The sequence below is a fragment of the Anomaloglossus baeobatrachus genome, chromosome 10, assembly GCF_048569485.1.
Source record: "Anomaloglossus baeobatrachus isolate aAnoBae1 chromosome 10, aAnoBae1.hap1, whole genome shotgun sequence".
Lineage (NCBI taxonomy): Eukaryota > Metazoa > Chordata > Amphibia > Anura > Aromobatidae > Anomaloglossus > Anomaloglossus baeobatrachus.
Window position 1 is genome coordinate 1,770,221 of NC_134362.1, and position 26,918 is coordinate 1,797,138.

The 26,918-nt window shown below is 50.5% G+C and overlaps 1 protein-coding gene across 1 annotated transcript in view; it reads right to left on the bottom strand.

Annotated features, from left to right (window-relative positions):
* The window catches only part of OTOG (otogelin), a 595,066-nt gene that overhangs the window by 303,875 nt on the left and 264,273 nt on the right, over positions 1 to 26,918 (bottom strand). The window contains exons 21-25 of the mRNA XM_075326471.1: positions 9,965 to 10,072; positions 9,068 to 9,206; positions 8,772 to 8,903; positions 8,548 to 8,694; positions 8,354 to 8,473 (exon numbers count right to left, since the gene is read on the bottom strand). Coding sequence (XP_075182586.1) covers positions 8,354 to 8,473; positions 8,548 to 8,694; positions 8,772 to 8,903; positions 9,068 to 9,206; positions 9,965 to 10,072 — 646 coding nt within the window. The remainder of the gene's footprint in view (positions 1 to 8,353; positions 8,474 to 8,547; positions 8,695 to 8,771; positions 8,904 to 9,067; positions 9,207 to 9,964; positions 10,073 to 26,918) is intronic.

A 26,918-nucleotide genomic window follows, 5' to 3' on the forward strand; every position in this document is an offset into this window, starting at 1 on the left:
ACACTGCAGGTTATATGGACCAGATTACAGTGTGCATTGTCTACACTGCAGGTTATATGGACCATTTTACAGTGTGCATTGTCTACACTGCAGGGTTTATGGACCAGATTACAGCGTGCATTGTCTACACTACAGGTTATATGGACCGGCTTACAGCTTGCATTGTCTACACTGCAGGTTATATGGACCAGATTACAGCGAGCATTGTCTACACTGCAGGTTATATGGACCAGATTACAGCGAGCATTGTCTACACTGCAGGTTATATGGAGCGGCTTACAGTGTGCATTGTCTACACTGCAGGTTATATGGACCGGATTACAGCGTGGATTGTCTACACTGCAGGTTATATGGACCGGATTACAGTGTGCATTGTCTACACTGCAGGTTATATGGACCGATTACAGCGTGCATTGTCTACACTGCAGGTTATATGGACCATCTTACAGTGTGCATTGTCTACACTGCAGGTTATATGGACCAGATTACAGCGTGCATTGTCTACACTGCAGGTTATATGGAGCGGATTACAGCGTGGATTGTCTACACTGCAGGTTATATGGACCGGATTACAGCGTGCATTGTCTACACTGCAGGTTATATGGACCATCTTACAGTGTGCATTGTCTACACTGCAGGTTGAATGGACCATCTTACAGCGTGCATTGTCTACACTGCAGGTTATATGGACCATCTTACAGTGTGCACTGTCTACACTACAGGTTATATGGACCGGCTTACAGCGTGCACTGTCTACACTTCAGATTATATGGACCGGCTTACAGCGTGCATTGTCTACACTGCAGGTTATATGGACCGGATTACAGTGTGCATTGTCTAAACTGCAGATTATATGGACCAGATTACAGCGTGAATTGTCTACGCTGCTGGTTATATGGACCGGATTACAGCTTGCATTGTCTACACTGCAGGTTATATGGAACGGATTACAGCGTGCATTGTATACAATGCAGGTTATATGGACCGGATTACAGTGTGCATTGTCTATACTGCAGATTATATGGACCGGATTAAAGTGTGCATTGTCTACACTGCAGGTTATATGGACCATTTTACAGTGTGCATTGTCTACACTGCAGGTTATATGGACCGGCTTACAGTGTGCATTGTCTACACTGCAGGGTATATCGACCGGCTTACAGCGTGCATTGTCTACACTGCAGGTTATATGGACCGGATTACAGCGTGCATTGTCAACACTGCTGGTTATATGGACCGGATTACAGCGTGCATTGTCTACACTGCTGGTTATATGGACCGGATTACAGCGTGCATTGTCTACACTGCAGGTTATATGGACCGGATAACAGTGTGCATTGTCTACACAGCAGGTTATATGGACCAGATTACAGCATGCATTGTCTACACTGCAGGTTATATAGACCGGATTACAGTGTGCATTGTCTACACTGCAGGTTATATGGACCATCTTACAGTGTGCATTGTCTACACTGCAGGTTATATGGACCAGATTACAGCATGCATTGTCTACACTGCAGGTTATATGGACCGGATTACAGTGTGCATTGTCTACACTGCAGGTTATATGGACCATCTTACAGTGTGCATTGTCTACACTGCAGGTTATATGGACCGGCTTACAGCATGCATTGTCTACACTGCAGGTTATATGGACCGGATTACAGTGTGCATTGTCTACACTGCAGGTTATATGGACCATCTTACAGTGTGCATTGTCTACACTGCAGGGTATATGGACCGGCTTACAGTGTGCATTGTCTACACTGCAGGTTATATGGACCGGATTACAGCGTGCATTGTCACCACTGCTGGTTATATGGACCGGATTACAGCGTGCATTGTCTACACTGCAGGTTATATGGACCGTCTTACAGAATGCATTGTCTACACTGCAGGTTATATGGACCGGATTACAGTGTGCATTGTCTACACTGCAGGTTTTATGGACCATCTTACAGTGTGTATTGTCTACTCTGCAGGTTATATGGACCGGCTTACAGCGTGCATTGTCTACAGTGCAGGTTATATGGACCGGCTTACAGCATGCATTGTCTACTCTGCAGGTTATATGGACCGGATTACAGTGTGCATTGTCTACACTGCAGGTTATATAGACCGGCTTACAGCGTGCATTGTCACCACTGCAGGTTATATGGACCGGATTACAGTGTGCATTGTCTACACTGCAGGTTTTATGGACCATCTTACAGTGTGTATTGTCTACACTGCAGGTTATATGGACCGGCTTACAGCGTGCATTGTCTACACTACAGGTTATATGGACCGGCTTACAGTGTGCATTGTCTACACTGCAGGTTATATGGACCGGATTACAGCGTGCATTGTCTACACTGCAGGTTATATGGACCAGCTTACAGCGTGCATTGTCTACACTGCAGGTATGGACCGGATTACAGTGTGCATTGTCTATACTGCAGATTATTTGGACCGGCTTACAGCGTGCATTGTCTACACTGCAGGGTATATAGACCGGATTACAGCGTGCATTGTCTACGCTGCAGGTTATATGGACCGGTTTACAGCGTGCATTGTCTACAGTGCAGGTTATATGGACCGGATTACAGTGTGCATTGTCTACACTGCAGGTTATATGGACCGGATTACAGCGTGCATTGTCACCACTGCGGGTTATTTGGACCGGATTACAGTGTGCATTGTCTATACTGCAGATTATATGGACCGTTTTACAGCGTGCACTGTCTACACTGCAGGTTATATGGACCGGATTACAGCGTGCATTGTCACCACTGCAGGTTATATGGACCGGATTACAGTGTGCATTGTCTACACTGCAGGTTATATGGACCGGATTACAGCGTGCAATGTCTACACTGCAGGGTATATAGACTGGATTACAGCGTGCATTGTCTACACTGCAGGTTATATGGACCGTCTTACAGCGTGCATTGTCTACACTGCAGGTTATATGGACCGGATTACAGCGTGGATTGTCTACACTGCAGGTTATATGGACCGGATTACAGTGTGCATTGTCTACACTGCAGGTTATATGGACCGGATTACAGCGTGCATTGTCTACACTGCAGGTTATATGGACCGGATTACAGCGTAGATTGTCTACACTGCAGGTTATATGGACCGGATTACAGCGTGCATTGTCACCACTGCAGGTTATATGGACCGAATTACAGTGTGCATTGTCTACACTGCAGGTTATATGGACCATTTTACAGTGTGCATTGTCTACACTGCAGGTTATAAGGACCGGATTACAGCGTGCATTATCTACACTGCAGGTTTTATGGACCGGATTACAGTGTGCATTGTCTACACTGCAGGTTATATGGACCGGATTACAGCGTGGATTGTCTACACTGCAGGTTATATGGACCGGATTACAGTGTGCATTGTCTACACTGCAGGTTATATGGACCGGATTACAGCGTGCATTGTCTACACTGCAGGTTATATGGACCGGATTACAGCGTAGATTGTCTACACTGCAGGTTATATGGACCGGATTACAGCGTGCATTGTCACCACTGCAGGTTATATGGACCGGATTACAGTGTGCATTGTCTACACTGCAGGTTATATGGACCGGATTACAGCGTGCATTGTCTACACTGCAGGTTATATGGACCATTTTACAGTGTGCATTGTCTACACTGCAGGTTATAAGGACCGGATTACAGCGTGTATTGTCTACACTGCAGGCTATATGGACCGGATTATAGTGTGCATTGTCTACACTGCAGGTTATATGGACCGGATTACAGCGTGCATTTTCTACACTGCAGGTTATATGGACCGGATTACAGCGTGCATTTTCTACACTCCAGGTTATATGGACCGGATTACAGCGTGCATTGTCTACACTGCAGGTTATATGGACCGGATTACAGTGTGCATTGTCTACACTGCAGGTTATATGGAGCGGTTTACAGTGTGCATTGTCTACACTGCAGGTTACATGGACCGGATTACAGCGTGCATTGTCTACACTGCAGGTTATATGGACCGGTTTACAGCGTGCATTGTCTACACTGCAGATTATATGGACCGGATTACAGCATGCATTGTCTACACTGCAGGTTATATGGTCCGGATTACAGCGTGCATTGTCTACACCGGATTACAGCGTGCATTGTCTACACTGCAGGGTATATCGACCGCCTTACAGTGTGCATTGTCCACACTGAAGGTTATATGGACCGGATTACAGCGTGCATTGTCTACACTGCAGGGTATATGGACCGAATTACAGCGTGCATTGTCTACACTACAGGTTATATAGACCGGTTTACAGCGTGCATTGTCTACACTGCAGTTTATATGGACCGGCTTACAGCGTGCATGGTCTACACTGCAGGTTATATGGAGCGGTTTACAGTGTGCATTGTCTACACTGCAGGTTATATGGACCGGATTACAGCATGCATTGTCTACACTGCAGGTTATATGGAGTGGATTACAGTGTGCATTGTCTACTCTGCAGGTTATATGGACCGGATTACAGCGTGCATTGTCTACACTGCAGGTTATATAGACTGGATTACAGCGTGCATTATGTACACTGCAGGTTATATAGACCGGTTTACAGTGTGCATTGTCTACTCTGCAGGTTATATGGACCGGATTACAGCGTGCATTGTCTACACTGCAGGTTATATAGACTGGATTACAGCGTGCATTATGTACACTGCAGGTTATATGGAGTTGATTACAGCGTGCATTGTCTACACTGCAGGTTATATGGAGTGGATTACAGTGTGCATTGTCTATACTGCAGATTATATAGACTGGATTACAGCGTGCATTGTCTACACTGCAGGTTATATAGACTGGATTACAGCGTGCATTATGTACACTGCAGGTTATATAGACTGGATTACAGCGTGCATTATGTACACTGCAGGTTATATGGAGTGGATTACAGCGTGCATTGTCTACACTGCAGGTTATATGGACCGGATTACAGCGTGCATTGTCTACACTGCAGGTTATATGGACCGGATTACAGCGTGCATTGTCTACACTGCAGGTTATATGGACCGGATTACAGCGTGCATTGTCTACACTGCAGGTTATATAGACTGGATTACAGCGTGCATTATGTACACTGCAGGTTATATGGACCGGATTACAGCGTGCCTCTCTCCGCCTTGACCAAGAAGGGGGCAAACCCGTAAGACTGGGCACCTGAGGCCGACGCCGCTTTCTGTTCCCTGAAACAGGCGTTTGCCTCCTCTCCCGTTCTCCAGAGATTGGAGTTGAACCGACAATTCACTTTGGAGGTGGATGCCTCCTCCTCAGGAGCCGGGGCCGTGCTCATGCAGAAGTCGTCCACCGGGAATTTGGTCACCTGTGACTTCTTCTCCAAAATCTTCTCGGCGCCCGAACGCAACTATATTATTGCCCATTGAGAGCTCCTGGAGGTCAAGCTGGCTTTGGAGAAGTGGCGTTACCTGTTGGAGGGTGCAGTATACCCGGTTATCATTTACACCGACCATAAAAACCTGGAGTATCTGCGATCCGCTCGAAGACTGAACCCGCGACAAGCCCGTTGGTCCCTATTCTTTCCCCGGTTTTACTTCCAACTACATTTCCGGCCCACGGACAAGAACATGCGGGCTGATGCCTTGTCCCGGTCCTTCGTTCCGGTGGAGCAAGAGGAAGAGACGAACCAGTCCATCATCTGTCCTAGTAAGGTCATCCCGGTGGCTCCCATCACCCTGACACAGATACCCCCTGGGAAGACCTTCGTAATGGAGACCAACAGACTCAAGGTCCTTCAGTGGGGGCATTCTTCGAAAAATGGCCGGTCACGCGGGTCAGAAAAAAACATGGAGCACTATCGTCCGTCACTATTGGTGGCCGTCTTTCCGAAAGGATGTCGTCTCCTTTGTCTCCGCTTGTCCATCCTGTGCCTGGAACAGGATGCTCAAACACCTGCCCTATGGCCGTCTCCTGCCTCTACCGATTCCCTCCGTTCCATGGCAACATATTGCCATGAATTTTATCACGGACTCGCCGTTATCTTCTGGATATATGGTCATTTGGGTCGTGGTGGACCGATTCTCCAAGATGGCTCACTTCGTCCCCATGGTCGGCCTACCTTCTGCCCCGGAACTCGCCGATGCCTTCATTCATCGAATATCTTCCGGCTGAACGGCTTTCACTTGCATATAGTGTCCGACAGGGGAACTCAGTTCACCTCGCACTTCTGGAGAGCGCTCTGTAAACATGTGTGAGTGTCTCTGGACTTTTCCTCGGTCTACCATCCCCAGTCTAATGGCCAAGTCGAACGTGTCAACCAGGTCCTGACATCCTTCCTTCGACACTACGTCAACATCCAACATGTCGACTTCTGATATTGCCGCTGCAGATGCCCTGTCCAGGGACTTCTCTAATATATGGAGTTCTGTCAAAACCTCCCTTGAACGTGCTTCCGCCCAGATGAAGAAACATGCGGACAAGAGACGCCTTGACCCTCCTCGCTTCTCTCTTGGGGTTTTGGTGTGGCTTGCCTCCAAATACGTCCGGTTGAAGATTCCATCTTACAAGTTGGGTCCGCGGTACATCGGTCCTTTCAAGGTCGTCAAAAGGATCAACGAGGTCTCATACAAACTACAGCTCCCAGCCATGATACGGATCCCTAACTCCTTCCATGTATCCTTGCTCAAGCCAGTCATCCTTGGTCCCTTCTCCTCTGATGCCGGTACTCCTCCTATTGCTGACGACGATGTGTATGCGGTAAGAGACATAGTGGCCATGAAGAGAGTGCGGGGTAAGCAGTTCTTCCTTGTTGACTGGGAGAGCTACAGTCCCGAAGACCGGTCTTGGGAACCTCGGGAGAACATTGCTGCTCCTCTGCTACGCGACTTCTTGTCCTGGTTGCGGGGAGGGGGGGCGTGAGGGAGGGGGTACTGTCACGCCCCCCCGGGTCCCGGCGCCGCCTGTCACTGCATTACAATTATCTTATTAAGATCCATTGTAATAATATCTCATCTCCAGTTCCCATGTAATAATATCATCTCATCATCCAGGTCTTCATTTACAGTCACTACGTAATGTCTCATCATCGCCTCCACATCTCATGTAATGTCTCCTCATGACTACCAGATCCCACGTAATAATGTTTTCTAATGACTTACTGGCAAAGCTAATAGACAATTCTCTATACGCCTCTTCTAGACCCGTCTTCTGCCTTTGACTCAGTTGACCACTCCCTCCTACTATAGATCCTGTTTTTCCTCGGAATTACAGACCTTGCTCTTTCGTGGATCTCATCAAACCTCAATAACCGCACATTTAGTGTCTCCTACTCTCACACAACCTCCTCATCCCACCCTTTCTCTGCTGGTGTCCCTCAAGGCTCTGTCTTGAGACCCCTACTCCTCTTCATCTATACCTTTGTCCTGGGACAATTCATGAAGTCCAATGGCTTCCAGTACCATCTGATGACCCTCAGATCTACCTCTCTGGCCCAGACATCATCGCTCTGCTATTCAGAATCCCAGAGTGTCTATCAGCCATATTTTTCTTCTCCTCTCGCTTCCTAAAGCTCAATGTGAACAAAACTGAATTAATCATCTTTCCCTCATCTTCCAAATCTCTTCTTCCTGATCTATCTGTCACAATAAGAGACATCACCCTCTCCCCTGTACCTGAAGTTCACTGTCTTGGAGTAACATTCGACTCTGCCTTGTACTTCACACCTCAAATTCAAGCTCTTGCCACCTTCTGCCATCTCCAACTCAACAATATTGCCAGAGTCCGTCTTTTCCTCAATTCCCAATCTATGAAAATGCTAGTACATGCCCTCATCATCTCCTGCCTCGCCTACTGCAACATCCTTCTCTGTGGCCTTCCTGCTAACACTCTCCCACCTCTCCAGTCCATCCTTTACTCTGCTGCCCAACTAATTCACCTCTGTCCTCGCTAATCCTCCACTTCTCCTCTCTGCAAATCCCTTAATTGGCTCCCAATTCTCCAACATATCCAATACAAACTACTAAAACTGACTTACAAAGTTGTCCACAATCTGTCTCCTCTGTGTATCTCCAAACTAATCTCCCAACATACAACCCCCCCAACCTACTGACTCCTCCCCTTTACCCTGTGGAATATAAGAAGGCAGACTCTCTCCCCTCAAGAGCAGACCCTCTCACCTCATGGGCAGACCCTCTCCCTCTGTACCTGTCTGTCTACTGTAATTTATATCAGTATTTTGTATGTAACCCTGTTTCATGTACAGCACCGGGAACCAATGGTGCTCTATCAATAATAATAGTAGCCAGGTCATAGACAATATAGGATGAGAATAAATCAATGCTGATCTCCATGTCATTGACGTGGATTTTACCTCGGCTATGGACCAGCTGCTTCCAAATTCCTGTGGATTTAAAACCTCAAGGTCGTCCGGAGTCCTCATCTCATTAATGGTCTTCAGGTCAAAGTTTCCGCAGAGTCCTCCAAGCTCACCCTGAGACAAGATGAGTTGTGATGAAGGGCCAGGATGTCATACTACTCTACGACACCGGGTCCCTGATATAATACCTGCCACTGGGGCCCGGCTTGTATATGGAGGGTTGTTCTCTGGTCCCACAGTAGTGTTATGTGCTCTAAGGGGAAGTGAACGAAGATGAAGAATCCAGCCTGCCAGACGTGGACCTCCTGGGTCTTATCAATGACACTGGATGGACTCTGTACAAATCAGAGAAGGACAGTCAGTGATCCTCGTATTAGTCTCCAAAGAATAAACAATAGCGGTGCTACCTTACCAGGGATCCTGTGTGATCGTCTAGGAGGATCAGTGAGCGTCCCATGCTGATGGAGATGACCTTTCTGCAGATGACTCCCATGCTGTAACACTTCACATTCTCTGCAGTCACTGAGAAGTTACCTGAGCGAGCCTGAGAGAGAAAGGGCCAGCATCAGAGGGGTTACTGCCACAATCCTGCAAAGGGTTAAATGTTTGGCGCACAAGAGATGATAGACACAGGAAAGAAAACGGGAGACATCGTAGCTTGTAGGACCTGAACCCTGGGGCCCTGAACATCATACACGCGGCACTCACCTTCACAAGATGAACTTTACAGGCGCTTACAAAATCAAAGGTCAAACCATCGAAAGTCCGGAAATGGCGATCACCATAGAAGGTGCACATGGATGGGCACGGGTGGAAGCTACACTGGAAGGCACCATGGCGGCAAACACTGAAACATATTACCACAATCACCACAGGGGGTTCCAGAAAACCAAACAATTACAGCCTAATCATCTCCTGCGCCTCCTTACATCTTGTAAAATTCTGTGCTGCTGGGGACCTGCTCCTTCCACTATGTAATTCTGGCTGACACCTCCCCATAGATCAGCACACGTCTCTCCTGAAATACTCTGTGCTGCTGGGGAACCTGCTCCTTCCACTATGTAATTCTGGCTGACACCTCCCCAAAGATCAGCACACGTCTCTCCTGAAATACTCTGTGCTGCTGGGGAACCTGCTCCTTCCACTATGTAATTCTGGCTGACACCTCCCCAAAGATCAGCACACGTCTCTCCTGAAATACTCTGTGCTGCTGGGGACCTGCTCCTTCCACTATGTAATTCTGGCTGACACCTCCCCAAAGATCAGCACACGTCTCTCCTGAAATACTCTGTGCTGCTGGGGAACCTGCTCCTTCCACTATGTAATTCTGGCTGACACCTCCCCCAAAGATCAGCACACGTCTCTCCTGAAATACTCTGTGCTGCTGGGGAACCTGCTCCTTCCACTATGTAATTCTGGCTGACACCTCCCCAAAGATCAGCACACGTCTCTCCTGAAATACTCTGTGCTGCTGGGGAACCTGCTCCATCCACTATGTAATTCTGGCTGATACCTCCCCTCTCCTGAAATACTCTGCACATGAACAGTTGAAGGGTCTATGTGTGGTGCAATGTGCTGGGATATCTGTGTTATGGCATCACTCACCAGGTGTGACAGGGCGACTGGACAATGTCTCCCGGGTAATAGTCTTTGGCTTTCCATGAGCAGGGACAGGCGTCCGGTCGCAGACACTCCACCCCGTGCTTCACCTGCCTGTGGAAAGGACAGCGCACGTCAGGGGCAACACAATGAGCAGAGGAAAGGGAGCTCAGCGCTCAACCCCACATATACAAAGGCGCGACCCCTAGCCCACCCCAGCACATACAAAGACATCACCCTGAACCCATTTTCCAGATTTTCTTCCCGATTTTCCAGATCTCAGCATACAGTCAATGAATGGAAAGTCTAACCAGCCATACTGAGGAAACTCTTCTCCCCACTGACCGTGTGCAGTGTGCTTGCTGTCTGCCAATCCCCTGTGCTCTGGGATTGCTGCAACGTATTCGCGCTACAGAGCTTTGTGCGGCTGCCCTCAGTGTGTGCCCTCAGTGTGTGCCCTCAGTGTGTGCCCTCAGTGTGTGCCCTCAGTGTCTGCCCTCAGTGCCTGCCCTCAGTGTGTGCCCTCAGTGCCTCCCCTCAGTGTGTGCCCTCAGTGTGTGCCCTCAGTGCCTGCCCTCACTGCCTGCCCTCAGTGCCTGCCCTCAGTGTCTGCCCTCAGTGCCTGCCCTCAGTGCCTGCCCTCAGTGTCTGCCCTCAGTGCCTGCCCTCAGTGCCTGCCCTCAGTGTGTGCCCTCAGTGCCTCCCCTCAGTGTGTGCCCTCAGTGTGTGCCCTCAGTGCCTGCCCTCACTGCCTGCCCTCAGTGCCTGCCCTCAGTGTCTGCCCTCAGTGCCTGCCCTCAGTGCCTGCCCTCAGTGCCTGCCCTCAGTGTGTGCCCTCAGTGCCTCCCCTCAGTGTGTGCCCTCAGTGCCTGCCCTCAGTGTGTGCCCTCAGTGTGTGCCCTCACTGCCTGCCCTCAGTGTGTGCCCTCAGTGTGTGCCCTCAGTGTGTGCCCTCACTGCCTGCCCTCAGTGCGTGCCCTCAGTGTGTGCCCTCAGTGTGTGCCCTCAGTGTGTGCCCTCAGTGCCTGCCCTCAGTGTGTGCCCTCAGTGTGTGCCCTCACTGCCTGCCCTCAGTGCGTGCCCTCAGTGCGTGCCCTCAGTGTGTGCCCTCACTGCCTGCCCTCAGTGTGTGCCCTCAGTGTGTGCCCTCAGTGCCTGCCCTCAGTGCCTGCCCTCAGTGCCTGCCCTCAGTGCGTGCCCTCAGTGCCTGCCCTCAGTGTCTGCCCTCAGTGCCTGCCCTCAGTGCGTGCCCTCAGTGCCTGCCCTCAGTGCCTGCCCTCAGTGTGTGCCCTCAGTGCCTCCCCTCAGTGTGTGCCCTCAGTGCCTGCCCTCAGTGTGTGCCCTCAGTGTGTGCCCTCACTGCCTGCCCTCAGTGTGTGCCCTCAGTGTGTGCCCTCAGTGTGTGCCCTCACTGCCTGCCCTCAGTGCGTGCCCTCAGTGTGTGCCCTCAGTGTGTGCCCTCAGTGCCTGCCCTCAGTGTGTGCCCTCAGTGTGTGCCCTCACTGCCTGCCCTCAGTGCGTGCCCTCAGTGCGTGCCCTCAGTGTGTGCCCTCACTGCCTGCCCTCAGTGTGTGCCCTCAGTGTGTGCCCTCACTGCCTGCCCTCAGTGCGTGCCCTCAGTGTGTGCCCTCAGTGTGTGCCCTCAGTGTGTGCCCTCACTGCCTGCCATCAGTGCGTGCCCTCAGTGTGTGCCCTCAGTGTGTGCCCTCAGTGCCTGCCCTCAGTGTGTGCCCTCACTGCCTGCCCTCAGTGTGTGCCCTCAGTGTGTGCCCTCACTGCCTGCCCTCAATGTGTGCCCTCAGTGTGTGCCCTCACTGCCTGCCCTCAGTGCGTGCCCTCAGTGCGTGCCCTCAGTGCCTGCCCTCAGTGCCTGCCCTCAGTGTCTGCCCTCAGTGTCTGCCCTCACTGCCTGCCCTCAGTGCGTGCCCTCAGTGCGTGCCCTCAGTGCGTGCCCTCAGTGTCTGCCCTCAGTGTCTGCCCTCACTGCCTGCCTACTGAGGTGTGTGCCCTCACTGCCTGCCCTCAGTGTCTGCCCTCAGTGTCTGCCCTCAGTGTGTGCCCTCACTGCCTGCCCTCAGTGTGTGCCCTCAGTGTGTGCCCTCACTGCCTGCCCTCACTGCCTGCCCTCACTGCCTGCCCTCAGTGTGTGCTCCCAGTTTGTGCCCTCACTGCCTGCCCTCAGTGTGTGCCTTCAGTACGTGCCCTCAGTGTGTGCCCTCACTGCCTGCCCTCAGTGTGTGCCCTCACTGCCTGCCCTCAGTGTGTGCCCTCACTGCCTGCCCTCACTGCCTGCCCTCAGTGTGTGCCATCAGTGTGTGCCTCGCTGTCTGCGCTCACTGCCTGCCCTCACTGCCTGCCCTCACTGCCTGCCCTCAGTGTGTGCCTTCAGTGCGTGCCCTCAGTGTGTGCCCTCACTGCCTGCCCTCAGTGTGTGCCCTCACTGCCTGCCCTCAGTGTGTGCCCTCACTGCTTGCCCTCAGTGTGTGCCCTCACTGCTTGCCCTCAGTGTGTGCCCTCACTGCCTGCCCTCAGTGTGTGCCCTCACTGCCTGCCCTCAGTGTGTGCCCTCACTGCCTGCCCTCAGTGTGTGCCTTCAGTGCGTGCCCTCAGTACCTGCCCTCAGTGTGTGCCCTCAGTGTGTGCCCTCAGTGCCTGCCCTCAGTGCCTGCCCTCAGTGCCTGCCCTCAGTGAGTGCCCTCAGTGTGTGCCCTCACTGCCTGCCCTCACTGCTTGCCCTCAGTGTGTGCCCTCAGTGTGTGCCCTCACTGCCTGCCCTCGCTGCCTGACCTCAGTGTGTGCCCTCAGTGTGTGCCCTCAGTGTGTGCCCTCAGTGTGTGCCCTCACTGCCTGCCCTCAGTGTGTGCCCTCACTGCCTGCCCTCAGTGTGTGCCTTCAGTGCGTGCCCTCAGTACCTGCCCTCACTGCCTGCCCTCAGTGTGTGCCCTCAGTGCCTGCCCTCAGTGCCTGCCCTCAGTGCCTGCCCTCACTACCTGCCCTCACTGCCTGCCCTCATACATTGTAACACTCTTCTGTAGAGACAATACAATACACAAGAACAAACTGCAGAGGGATGAAGGCTCGCTCCCACCATCCACCAGGGCAATATACAGTATTTATCATCCACTCCCACTATCCATCTCTCATAATCCAGAGGCACAATTCACACTTTCACTATTCACCACCCAACTTTTGAAGAACAGAAAGAGGGATACAATATTTTGACTACGCCCAAAGCCACACCCATTTGGCAGTGAGGGATGTTCTGCAGGTGCCCAGGACTGTTCATTCAGTCGTCAGCCAGAACTTTCTCATATTTATATAAGCTTCATATATGACATGTTGCTTATTTGTGCCTAGAAGGCCGTGTTCACACATTGCATATAACCTGTGTTTTTTTTGTTTCCTGCAGGATCTGCACCAAACTGCACAATAACAATCTCTTCTGATTATTGCATTTTTTGCTGCACTTTTATGCATTTCCCTATTATTACAATAATACATATGGGGGTCATTGTTACTTCTGCTTTGTCATGTTTATTATTTTAGTTGGGTCGGGCAGAATTCAAGGAAGAGTAGAGATCTCTTCATCAGGGGAGGAAGGGTAGAGATCTCTTCATCAGGGGAGGAAGGGTAGAGATCTCTTCATCAAGAGGAGGAAGGGTAGAGATCTCTTCATCAAGAGGAGGAAGGGTAGAGATCTCTTCATCAAGAGGAGGAAGGGTAGAGATCTCTTCATCAAGAGGAGGAAGGGTAGAGATCTCTTCATCAAGAGGAGGAAGGGTAGAGATCTCTTCATCAAGAGGAGGAAGGGTAGAGATCTCTTCATCAAGAGGAGGAAGGGTAGAGATCTCTTCATCAAGAGGAGGAAGGGTAGAGATCTCTTCATCAAGAGGAGGAAGGGTAGAGATCTCTTCATCAGGGGAGGAAGGGTAGAGATCTCTTCATCAAGTGGAGGAAGGGTAGAGATCTCTTCATCAGGGGAGGAAGGGTAGAGATCTCTTCATCAAGAGGAGGAAGGGTAGAGATCTCTTCATCAGGGGAGGAAGGGTAGAGATCTCTTCATCAAGTGGAGGAAGGGTAGAGATCTCTTCATCAGGGGAGGAAGGGTAGAGATCTCTTCATCAAGAGGAGGAAGGGTAGAGATCTCTTCATCAGGGGAGGAAGGGTAGAGATCGCTTCATCAAGTGGAGGAAGGGTAGAGATCTCTTCATCAGGGGAGGAAGGGTAGAGATCTCTTCATCAGGGGAGGAAGGGTAAAGGGTAGAGATCTCTTCATCAAGTGGAGGAAGGGTAGAGATCTCTTCATCAGGGGAGGAAGGGTAGAGATCTCTTCATCAAGTGGAAGAAGGGTAGAGATCTCTTCATCAGGGGAGGAAGGGTAGAGATCTCTTCATCAAGAGGAGGAAGGGTAGAGATCTCTTCATCAAGAGGAGGAAGGGTAGAGATCTCTTCATCAAGAGGAGGAAGGGTAGAGATCTCTTCATCAAGAGGAGGAAGGGTAGAGATCTCTTCATCAAGAGGAGGAAGGGTAGAGATCTCTTCATCAAGAGGAGGAAGGGTAGAGATCTCTTCATCAAGAGGAGGAAGGGTAGAGATCTCTTCATCAGGGGAGGAAGGGTAGAGATCTCTTCATCAGGGGAGGAAGGGTAGAGATCTCTTCATCAAGTGGAGGAAGGGTAGAGATCTCTTCATCAGGGGAGGAAGGGTAGAGATCTCTTCATCAAGAGGAGGAAGGGTAGAGATCTGTTCATCAAGAGGAGGAAGGGTAGAGATCTCTTCATCAAGAGGAGGAAGGGTAGAGATCTCTTCATCAAGAGGAGGAAGGGTAGAGATCTCTTCATCAAGAGGAGGAAGGGTAGAGATCTCTTCATCAGGGGAGGAAGGGTAGAGATCTCTTCATCAAGTGGAGGAAGGGTAGAGATCTCTTCATCAAGAGGAGGAAGGGTAGAGATCTCTTCATCAAGAGGAGGAAGGGTAGAGATTAGTGATGAGCGAGTACTAAAAAGCTCGGGTGCTCGAAGCTCGGGCCGAGCCTCCCAAGATACTCGTGTACTCGGCCCGAGCAACGAGCCCAATGTTATCCTATGGGAGACCCGAGTATTTTTGTGAAATGACCCCCCGGCAGCATGGAGAAACCCTAAAAATGTCACAAAAGTCTCAGAAGAGTGCTCAAATGACATGGCAACAGCATGGGGAAGACCCCTTGAAGCATTTATCACTGAAAAGTCACAGCTGTGAACAATTTTGTCCGCGTTTTACGCCATTTTTACGGACTCACCAGAAAACCTTCCAAAATGACCCAAAAATGATTTTTCATGGCGGAAATGTTATGGGCACATACCCAATAGTGAGATAGAGCTGGTGTATGTTACTTTTTGAGATTAATACATGAAAGATTTTACGTGAAAACATTGTGTGGCACTCCGATGTCCCTGAGAAGAGACGTACATGAAGGCCTCTTGAGTCTAATGTGCCCATTTTGAGGAAGTGAGTCTTTGTAGTATTTTCCTTTGCCAGGGCAGTCCAAAATTGTGAGGTTCACCAATGCCCCTGCATACAGACGTGCATGAGGGCCTGTAAACCTGAAGTGCCCATTGTAAGGAAGTGGGTCTATTGTAGTATAGCCCTTAGGCAGGGCAGCCAAAAATTGGGAGGCTCCACATTGTCCCTGGATAGAGACGTGCATGATGGCCTGTAAACCTGAAGTGCCCATTGTCAGGAAGTGGGTGTATTATAGTATAGCCCTTAGGCAGGGCAGCCAAAAATTGAGAGGCTCCACATTGTCCCTGGATAGAGACGTGCATGATGGCCTGTAAACCTGAAGTGCCCATTGGAAGGAAGTGGGTCTATTGTAGTATAGCCCTTAGGCAGGGCAGCCAAAAATTGGGAGGCTCCACGTTGTCCCTGGATAGAGACGTGCATGAGGGCCTGTAAACCTGAAGTGCCCATTGGAAGGAAGTGGGTCTATTGTAGTATAGCCCTTAGGCAGGGCAGCCAAAAATTGGGAGGCTCCACATTGTCCCTGGATAGAGACGTGCATGAGGGCCTGTAAACCTGAAGTGCCCATTGTCAGGAAGTGGGTGTATTATAGTATAGCCCTTAGGCAGGGCAGCCAAAAATTGGGAGGCTCCACATTGTCCCTGGATAGAGACGTGCATGATGGCCTGTAAACCTGAAGTGCCCATTGTAAGGAAGTGGGTCTATTGTAGTATAGCCCTTAGGCAGGGCAGCCAAAAATTGGGAGGCTCCACGTTGTCCCTGGATAGAGACGTGCATGATGGCCTGTAAACCTGAAGTGCCCATTGTAAGGAAGTGGGTGTATTATAGTATAGCCCTTAGGCAGGGCAGCCAAAAATTGGGAGGCTCCACATTGTCCCTGGATAGAGACGTGCATGAGGGCCTGTAAACCTGAAGTGCCCATTGGAAGGAAGTGGGTCTATTGTAGTATAGCCCTTAGGCAGGGCAGCCAAAAATTGGGAGGCTCCACGTTGTCCCTGGATAGAGACCTGTTAGGTTCTTAGTGCCTCCGTGCTTGCATTTAAAAACCACACGTGTGTGCCTGTTGGTGGCAGCTTTCCGCTGCATTTGTGTGAGTTTTGCAAAAACTTGGATATAACGCACAAGTCTAGTGAATACACATCAGCACAGCATTGCAAAATGCGCAAGGGCGTTGTCAACAAACAAGGAAGTGGACGTGATGGTGGTGCAGGCAGAGACCGAGGTTGTGTGCAAGCTCTAATTTCGCCACAACAAAGGGCCACATCTAGTCGCTCGCACGTCCTGTCCCAAATTCTTGGGGACCGCAGCAGTACACCGCTCTTGAACCAAGACCAGTGTCAACAGGTTGTTAGTTGGATAGCGGATAATGCTTCCAGTCAGATTGGCACCACCACAAACACTCTGTCTTCCACACGGTCAAGTGTCAGTAGCCGTGATACTGCACCGCACATTTCAGAACCTGATCCTCCTTCCTACCACCAGGCCGAGTACACGTCCACGGACATTACTGATCCCACACTTGGACACTCGGAAGAGCTGTTCGTTCACGTTTCCATTCACAAATTCTGGCCTCTCGCCAGCTCCTGTTGAAGTGGGCCATGACGAGATTGTATGTACAGATTGTCATGATGTATTTTACCTTCTCACTGTATTTGCTGTAATACTATGTCAGGATGTGATGTCACTTTCCTTTGGTTGTACTTACTGAACACTTTGAAATGTCTTGGGATGTAAGTAACCATACCTTCCCCCCATCTCCTGTGTCTCTGGGCCCATAATGCAATTATCTCTTGTCCACACAGCCAGGGGAACTTCTCATTGTTTCGTAAGCAGTGGATAACGCCAACTACACAAACCTGTAGACATCTCGGAGCCAACCTTCTAGAATCTTCTAGTGGGCCCAACCATTGCATAGACCCCTACCCTTGAGGGGCGGGCCCACGAGCTCAAACAATTCACTCCTGTTTCTAAATGCAGTTGGGAGTTGAGTTTTTGAAGAGGAAGGGAGCGAGATCTGAATCTGCGGACAGACCTCGCCATCCAGTGGATTGTGTGGGATTTCTGGGACTCTGAAAAGGACTATTACGTTGTGATCTGGCACTTTGGATTATCGGGAGGTGCCCCGAATCTGTTTTATTTGGACTTGTCGTGTGCTGTTCCTGTATTCCTGTTAGTAAACCTGTTGGATCATCCTCGGCCTGTTGTCTCTCTTTGCTCTGATGTACACCCCGTCACAAACTGGTGGCAGCAGCGGGATCAGAGCAGAAGAAATGGAGGACAACAGCCAATCGACGTCTGAAACCAGAACCTCAGGATACAGGAACTGGACTGTGGCGAGTCTACAAACAAAGGCCCGTGAATTAGGTGTCGGCTACAAAGGACTCTCTAAGGAGCAACTAATTGAGGCATTGGAACACGCTTGCCTGCAAGATGGCACCGAGGAACAATTTCCACAGCAAGGGGAGCAAAGACGGGAGCCGGAGGTGAATACCCAAAAAAGTCAATGGGTTGTGTGGTACAAGGAAAAGATGGCACTGCTTGGAGATGAGGCCACCATAGAAGATAAGAGGGAGGCCATGCGTGGAGCTGAAGAGAAGGAGCGCAGGATGGAGGAGATGGCATTGCTGGATAAGCAGCTCGCTGTGGAAGCCGCGAGAGGTTCCAGACAGACTGTAACCCCAGCACCCATCATGAGGGAACTTCCCAGAGTGTCCCGCAAAGACTTCAAGCAGTTTAATGAGGCTGCTGGTGACATTGAGGGCTTCTTCCAGGACTTTGAGCATCAGTGTCGATTAATGGAAGTCCCAGAAAGGGAGCGCGTCCGGCATCTGGTTGGGCTCTTAGAGGGTGGAGCTGCTGCAGCCTATAGAGCTATGGACCCTCGGTGGAACTGTGAGTATGCGGATATTAAACAGACTATTCTAGAACATTATGCTGTAACGCCAGACACTTACAGGACTCAGTTCCGTACTCTAGCATGTGATGAGGAAGTGTCCTTCAAGATGTATGCCCACAAACTCAAACATCTGTGGCATCGTTGGTTGGAGGCAGAGGAGGCCTTAACCTTGGAGACCGTCCTCCAGGTCCTCCTAAAAGAGCAGTTTTACTTCAAGTGCCCCGCTGAGATCCGGGAATGGGTGCGTGAAAGGAGACCAGCCACTGTGGAGGAAGCTGCAGCTCTAGCTGATGAGGCTCTCACCATCAACCCTCAGTGGAAAAAACTACTACCCAGTGAGAAAAAAAACACCAACCCCCCAACGCTGGTGGCCCCTGGTCCTTCTGGCCCCAATGTTCACCATCACCCTAGACCGTCAACTCATGGGGACCTTCGTGTGACTGTGCCTCGCATTACTCATGCTCCACCTTTGGGAATACGACGCGGAGGAAGAATCCCAGAGCGCAGATGTTATGGATGTGGGCAGCCTGGGCACATGCAATTCCAATGTCCAGGTGTTCGTAGACAGAACAGCTACAGACCGCCTTTGCCTGTTCATTACCTACAGACACCTTCACCAGGAGAAGAGCTGGATTCTGTGCCTGATGACTTGCCAAGTGACTCAGATATCCTGGCTCCCCTACCCGGAGTCTATGGGGTGCGAGCTCCAGCCACCTGTTCTTCTGATCTTCAGGACAAACATCTACAGGAGGTCGTGCTGGATGGCCAAAAAGTTGTTGGCTTCCGTGACACTGGGGCTTTCCTCACCATAGCCGATCCCCGAGTAATTCAACCACAAGCAATTCAAAAGGGACCAGGAATTGCCATTGAACTGGCAGGAGGTACCCAGAGATATATTCCAAGAGCGAGTGTGACCCTGGATTATGGCTTTGGGGCAAAACAATGTGTGGTCGGTGTGATGAGCGGCCTCCCTGCAGACGTTCTTCTAGGAAATGATGTGGGGAATCTTCATTGCCACTTTGTTGGTGCGGTAACCAGAAGTCAAGCCAAGAGAGCAGCCCATGTGGACGTGTACAACCCATCCATGGAACTGAGGCCACCAGAACTGCCATTACAGCCGGTGAGTGATTCTTCTTGTGGGGATAATATGAATGTTACTTGGGATAAAGTTCAGTTTAGACAAGAAGTAGAGACTGACCCCACCCTTGCTAGTTTTAGAACTCGGGCTGAAATAGGGCAGCTAGGGGAAAACGGAGAAAGAATTATCAGAGAAAATGGACTTCTGTATCGGGTTGCCAATGCCGACTCCCTAGATAAGCCCTGGACTTATAGCAAACAGCTGATTGTTCCTCAGAAGTACAGAATTCCCCTATTACACCTGGCTCATGACATTCCTACGGCTGGCCATCAAGGCAAAACCCGCACCGAGAGACGATTGACTCAAACTTTTTATTGGCCAGGGATTTCCCAAGCAGTGGCGTATTTCTGCCGAACTTGTGACATATGTCAGCGTAGAGGGCGACCCGGAGATCACCCAAAGACACCCCTGCAACCGCTCCCTATAATAGAAGAACCCTTTCAAAGAGTAGCTGTTGATATCATTGGACCTCTGGCTAAACCAAGTAAATCTGGAAAGCAGTACATTCTCACTGTTGTGGACTACGCCACCCGATATCCAGAAGCCGTGGCCTTGTCAAGTATCTCTGCAGCCAAGGTGGCCGAGGCCTTGGTTATTATTTTTACCAGAGTAGGATTCCCCAGTGAGATCTTGTCGGACCAAGGCTCCCAGTTTATGTCAGAGTTGGTCCAGTGTCTGTGGCGCACCTGTGGAGTACGAGCGATCCGAACGACCCCGTATCATCCCCAAACAAATGGACTTTGTGAACGATTCAACGGCACTCTGAAGAATATGCTGAGGGCCTTCACGGACCGAGATTCAGACTGGGAGAAGTACCTACCCCATCTCTTGTTTGCCTATCGGGAAGTTCCCCAGGAGTCCACTGGGTTCTCCCCCTTTGAACTACTCTATGGAAGAAAGGTCCGAGGACCCTTAACCCTGCTCAAGGAATACTGGGAGGGGCAAGTTGAAGATACAGGAACCCCTGTTGTCCCTTATGTCCTAAAGCTGCGAGAAACCTTGGCCCAACTTGCTAGTTTTGCACAGAGTCATTTGCGTATGGCTCAAACCAGACAGAAGACATGGTATGACCGTAACGCACGCTATCGGGAGTTTGTAGAAGGACAACAAGTCTTAATGATTGTTCCCCATCGGCAGAATAAACTGCAGACCACATGGGAGGGTCCCTTCCGGGTTCTCAGAAAACTGAATGATACCAATTACCTTCTTGCTTTAGATGATCAGGGGCTAAGGCAAAAGACTGTCCATGTGAATATGATTAAGGAGTACCATGACCGGAACATTCCAATGATAGCAAGCTGTCGGTTGGCTTCAGAAGATGGTCAAGAGGATGAGGACTCTCTACCTGATCTCGTGGAAGCAGCGAGAGCCCCATCCACTGTGGAACAGGTTCCCCTGGGAGATTACCTGGACTCCTTACAGAAAATCCAGATGCTGGAAGTGCTTCAACAGAGACGGGCTGCTTTCTCATCCCAACCAGGTCGAACCACCGTCACCCAACATCATGTGGACACTCAGGGCATCCGTCCCATACAACTGGCTCCTTACCGGGTACCTGAATCAGTTCGAAACACCATGCAGCACGAACTGGAGGAGATGTTACAGCTTGGGGTAATCCAGGCCTCCCATAGCCCTTGGGCCTCCCCTGTGGTGTTAGTACCCAAGAAGGATGGGAGTACTCGATTTTGTGTGGACTATCGGCGACTAAACGACCATACCGTCAGCGATCCTTACCCAATGCCTCGTATTGACGAACTTCTAGACCGACTGGCTGGGTCCCGATATGTCACTACCTTGGATCTCAGTAAGGGATACTGGCAGATCCCTCTAACGGATGAAGGGAGAGAACGGTCCGCTTTTATAACCCCCTTTGGTCTGTATGAATTTCTAAGCATGCCTTTTGGAATGAAAAATGCCCCGGCCACCTTCCAGAGAATGGTGGATCAGATCCTCCGGGGATGTGATGACTTTGCTTGTGCCTACTTGGATGATATCGCCGTCTTCAGCCACACATGGGAGGAACATCTGAATCAAGTAGCCATTATTTTGGACCTGATTCTTGCAGCCGGCCTAACTATTCGACCCGATAAATGCCAATTGGGGATGGGGGAAGTCCAGTACCTAGGACATAGAGTGGGAGGAGGGAAGCTCCGACCTGAGCCTGCCAAAATCCAGGCTATTAGAGACTGGCCTGTACCCCAAACTAAGAAACAAGTTATGGCTTTTCTGGGCACTGCCAGTTATTACCGAAAATTTGTTTCTCATTTCAGTACTGTGGCCAAGCCTCTTACCGACCTGACCAAGAAAACAATGCCCCGGCTGGTGATCTGGACTCCAGCCTGTGATGAGGCTTTTAACCGGCTGAAGGATGCTTTGATCTGCGATCCTGTCCTGGCTGCTCCAGACTACAAGAGGAGATTCATTGTGCAAACGGACGCCTCTGCTTATGGACTGGGAGCTGTCCTCAGCCAGGTGAATGCAGCTGGGGACGAGCACCCCATCGCCTATCTCAGCCGGAAACTGCTGGACCGAGAAGTGGCCTATGCAACTGTTGAGAAGGAATGTCTGGCTGTAGTGTGGGCCCGTAAGAAACTACGGCCGTATCTGTATGGACGGGAATTCACTGTGGTTACTGATCACAATCCCCTCACCTGGCTGAACAGAGTCTCTGGGGACAATGGACGCTTACTGCGATGGAGCCTGGCTCTGCAGCCCTATAACTTTACCATACAATATAGAAGGGGCAGCCAACACCAAAATGCAGATGGACTGTCCAGGCAAGAGGAGCCTTGAGTCCTGTCAGCCATGCCTGCGTGTACTTAACCAGCGACCTGTAGAGGTCCCTGGTACGTACACAAGTTGGGAGGGGAAGGAATTGTCATGATGTATTTTACCTTCTCACTGTATTTGCTGTAATACTATGTCAGGATGTGATGTCACTTTCCTTTGGTTGTACTTACTGAACACTTTGAAATGTCTTGGGATGTAAGTAACCATACCTTCCCCCCATTTCCTGTGTCTCTGGGCCCATAATGCAATTATCTCTTGTCCACACAGCCAGGGGAACTTCTCATTGTTTCGTAAGCAGTGGATGACGCCAACTACACAAACCTGTAGACATCTCGGAGCCAACCTTCTAGAATCTTCTAGTGGGCCCAACCATTGCATAGACCCCTACCCTTGAGGGGCGGGCCCACGAGCTCAAACAATTCACTCCTGTTTCTAAATGCAGTTGGGAGTTGAGTTTTTGAAGAGGAAGGGAGCGAGATCTGAATCTGCGGACAGACCTCGCCGTCCAGTGGATTGTGTGGGATTTCTGGGACTCTGAAAAGGACTATTACGTTGTGATCTGGCACTTTGGATTATCGGGAGGTGCCCCGAATCTGTTTTATTTGGACTTGTCGTGTGCTGTTCCTGTATTCCTGTTAGTAAACCTGTTGGATCATCCTCGGCCTGTTGTCTCTCTTTGCTCTGATGTACACCCCGTCACACAGATGCCCAAATATTTGAGCAGCCACGTTCTCACGAAGTTGGCAACGTGTCTCAACAAGGGGTGGACGGTGATGAGACACAATTGTCAGGAAGTCAGGAGGAGGAGCAGGGTGCGGAAGAGGAAGACGACGTGGTGGATGATCCAGTAACTGACCCAACCTGGCAGGAGGATATGCAGAGCGAGGACAGCAGTGCACAGGGGGAGGGAGGCGTAGCATCCCAACAGGCAGTAAGAAGCAGAGTGGTGGCCACAGGCAGACGTCAGGCAACTGTTCCCCGGAACAACACGACACAAGGTGCCTGTACAAATGTTAGGTCTTCCCGAGTCTGGCTGTAATACTATTGTATGTATTGAGGATTTCGATTGCGTTAGGGCAATGACAACCAGAGACGAGTTCTTGGTGCAAGACGTTTATAATATGCAACCAGCAAATATGTACATAAACGGAACAAAAACACAGTAGAACATAAATACAGGAAATACCTTCCAGGGACGGAGCGAAAGGGAATTCCCGGGACCGCGCACCGGACTCCCCCAGGGAGACCACCAAGAGCGAACCCCTATACAGGGACTGTCTGGCAATCACCCCAGAAGCCCTAAATGCGCAGCAGCAGGGACACAAAAGGGCAATAGGTAAGTCCAAAAATGTCCGTACGTGATGTGAGTCCAGAGTGGTATTAAACGGAAGGAACCGGGCAGAAGTGCCGACCAAAGACGGCAAACGGAGTCCGGGCACAGCTAGATGATACCAGATGAAGTCCAGAGTCGGTGTCGGTTGTTTTCCAAGAGGATCCGAATAACAATCAGGAACCAAAAGCAGCAGGGCAGGAGCACACAGGAAGCAGTATACTCAGGCACTGGACTAAGCTTTAGGGGCGGCTTTTAAACAGATGGACAGGAAGTAGGGCAACAGAACAGAAAACTCCATGTTAACAAAGGGCAAGCTCTTTCAAAAGAAAACTGGAAAACCCGGAACTCTGACACTGGCAGTTTTTTAAGTTGGCTCCAGATGATTCTAAAAAGGCCATTTGCAACACCTGCCGTGCCAGCATCAGCAGGGGTACCAAAACTAGCAGCCTGACCACCACCAGCATGATCAGGCACATGTCAGCCAAGCACCCGACTTTGTGGGAAGTACAACAGAGTCGAGGAGCAGTGCTTGCTGATGTCACTGCTACGTCTTTGCTGGTTGTGCATGCGAGCCAATCCCCTGTCCATGCTGCCTGCGAACAAGCCTCCTCCACTCCTGCACCTGCAGTTGCCTACGCAGAAAGAACACCATCATCAAGCACGTCCTTGTCCCAGCGCAGCGTTCAGTTATCCATTCAGCAAACCTTTGAACGCAGGCGCAAATACACTGCCAACACCCCACATGCCACAGTTCTAAATGCTAACATTTCGCGACTGCTTGCGCTGGAAATGTTGCCTTTTAGGCTGGTTGAGACAGAAGCATTCCGCGACCTGATGGTGGCAGCTGTCCCACGTTACTCGGGCCACAGCCGCCACTATTTCTCCCGGTGTGCCGTCCCCGCATTGCATAACCACGTGTCACAAAACATCACACGTGCCCTGAACAACGCTGTTTCAGCCAAAGTCCACCTAACCACAGACACGTGGACAAGTGCATGTGGGCAAGGCCGCTACATCTCGTTGACGTCACACTGCGTTAATATTGTGCAAGCTGGGACCCAGTCTGAGCGAGGGACGGAACACGTCCTTCACACACCAAGTTTTGCAGGCCCTACCTCAGTCAGGGTTTCACACACACTCTACAGCTCCGGAATGTCATGCTCCTCAGCCTCCTCCTCCTCCTGCGCATCCTGATCCACTTTACCCTCCACACCAGTCCCAAGCTGGAAGTGTCGCGGGCGGAGGAGGGGACGGTGCGCTTTCCCACTGCTCGGGTGTGACGGGGTGTACATCAGAGCAAAGAGAGACAACAGGCCGAGGATGATCCAACAGGTTTACTAACAGGAATACAGGAACAGCACACGACAAGTCCAAATAAAACAGATTCGGGGGCACCTCCCGATAATCCAAAGTGCCAGATCACAACGTAATAGTCCTTTTCAGAGTCCCAGAAATCCCACACAATCCACTGGACGGCGAGGTCTGTCCGCAGATTCAGATCTCGCTCCCTTCCTCTTCAAAAACTCAACTCCCAACTGCATTTAGAAACAGGAGTGAATTGTTTGAGCTCGTGGGCCCGCCCCTCAAGGGTAGGGGTCTATGCAATGGTTGGGCCCACTAGAAGATTCTAGAAGGTTGGCTCCGAGATGTCTACAGGTTTGTGTAGTTGGCGTTATCCACTGCTTACGAAACAATGAGAAGTTCCCCTGGCTGTGTGGACAAGAGATAATTGCATTATGGGCCCAGAGACACAGGAGATGGGGGGAAGGTATGGTTACTTACATCCCAAGACATTTCAAAGTGTTCAGTAAGTACAACCAAAGGAAAGTGACATCACATCCTGACATAGTATTACAGCAAATACAGTGAGAAGGTAAAATACATCATGACAATTCCTTCCCCTCCCAACTTGTGTACGTACTAGGGACCTCTACAGGTCGCTGGTTAAGTACACGCAGGCATGGCTGACAGGACTCAGGGCTCCTCTTGCCTGGACAGTCCATCTGCATTTTGGTGTTGGCTGCCCCTTCTATATTGTATGGTAAAGTTATAGGGCTGCAGAGCCAGGCTCCATCGCAGTAAGCGTCCATTGTCCCCAGAGACTCTGTTCAGCCAGGTGAGGGGATTGTGATCAGTAACCACAGTGAATTCCCGTCCATACAGATACGGCCGTAGTTTCTTAAGGGCCCACACTACAGCCAGACATTCCTTCTCAACAGTTGCATAGGCCACTTCTCGGTCCAGCAGTTTCCGGCTGAGATAGGCGATGGGGTGCTCGTCCCCAGCTGCATTCACCTGGCTGAGGACAGCTCCCAGTCCATAAGCAGAGGCATCCGTTTGCACAATGAATCTCCTCTTGTAGTCTGGAGCAGCCAGGACAGGATCGCAGATCAAAGCATCCTTCAGCCGGTTAAAAGCCTCATCACAGGCTGGAGTCCAGATCACCAGCCGGGGCATTGTTTTCTTGGTCAGGTCGGTAAGAGGCTTGGCCACAGTACTGAAATGAGAAACAAATTTTCGGTAATAACTGGCAGTGCCCAGAAAAGCCATAACTTGTTTCTTAGTTTGGGGTACAGGCCAGTCTCTAATAGCCTGGATTTTGGCAGGCTCAGGTCGGAGCTTCCCTCCTCCCACTCTATGTCCTAGGTACTGGACTTCCCCCATCCCCAATTGGCATTTATCGGGTCGAATAGTTAGGCCGGCTGCAAGAATCAGGTCCAAAATAATGGCTACTTGATTCAGATGTTCCTCCCATGTGTGGCTGAAGACGGCGATATGATCCAAGTAGGCACAAGCAAAGTCATCACATCCCCGGAGGATCTGATCCACCATTCTCTGGAAGGTGGCCGGGGCATTTTTCATTCCAAAAGGCATGCTTAGAAATTCATACAGACCAAAGGGGGTTATAAAAGCGGACCGTTCTCTCCCTTCATCCGTTAGAGGGATCTGCCAGTATCCCTTACTGAGATCCAAGGTAGTGACATATCGGGACCCAGCCAGTCGGTCTAGAAGTTCGTCAATACGAGGCATTGGGTAAGGATCGCTGACGGTATGGTCGTTTAGTCGCCGATAGTCCACACAAAATCGAGTACTCCCATCCTTCTTGGGTACTAACACCACAGGGGAGGCCCAAGGGCTATGGGAGGCCTGGATTACCCCAAGCTGTAACATCTCCTCCAGTTCGTGCTGCATGGTGTTTCGAACTGATTCAGGTACCCGGTAAGGAGCCAGTTGTATGGGACGGATGCCCTGAGTGTCCACATGATGTTGGGTGACGGTGGTTCGACCTGGTTGGGATGAGAAA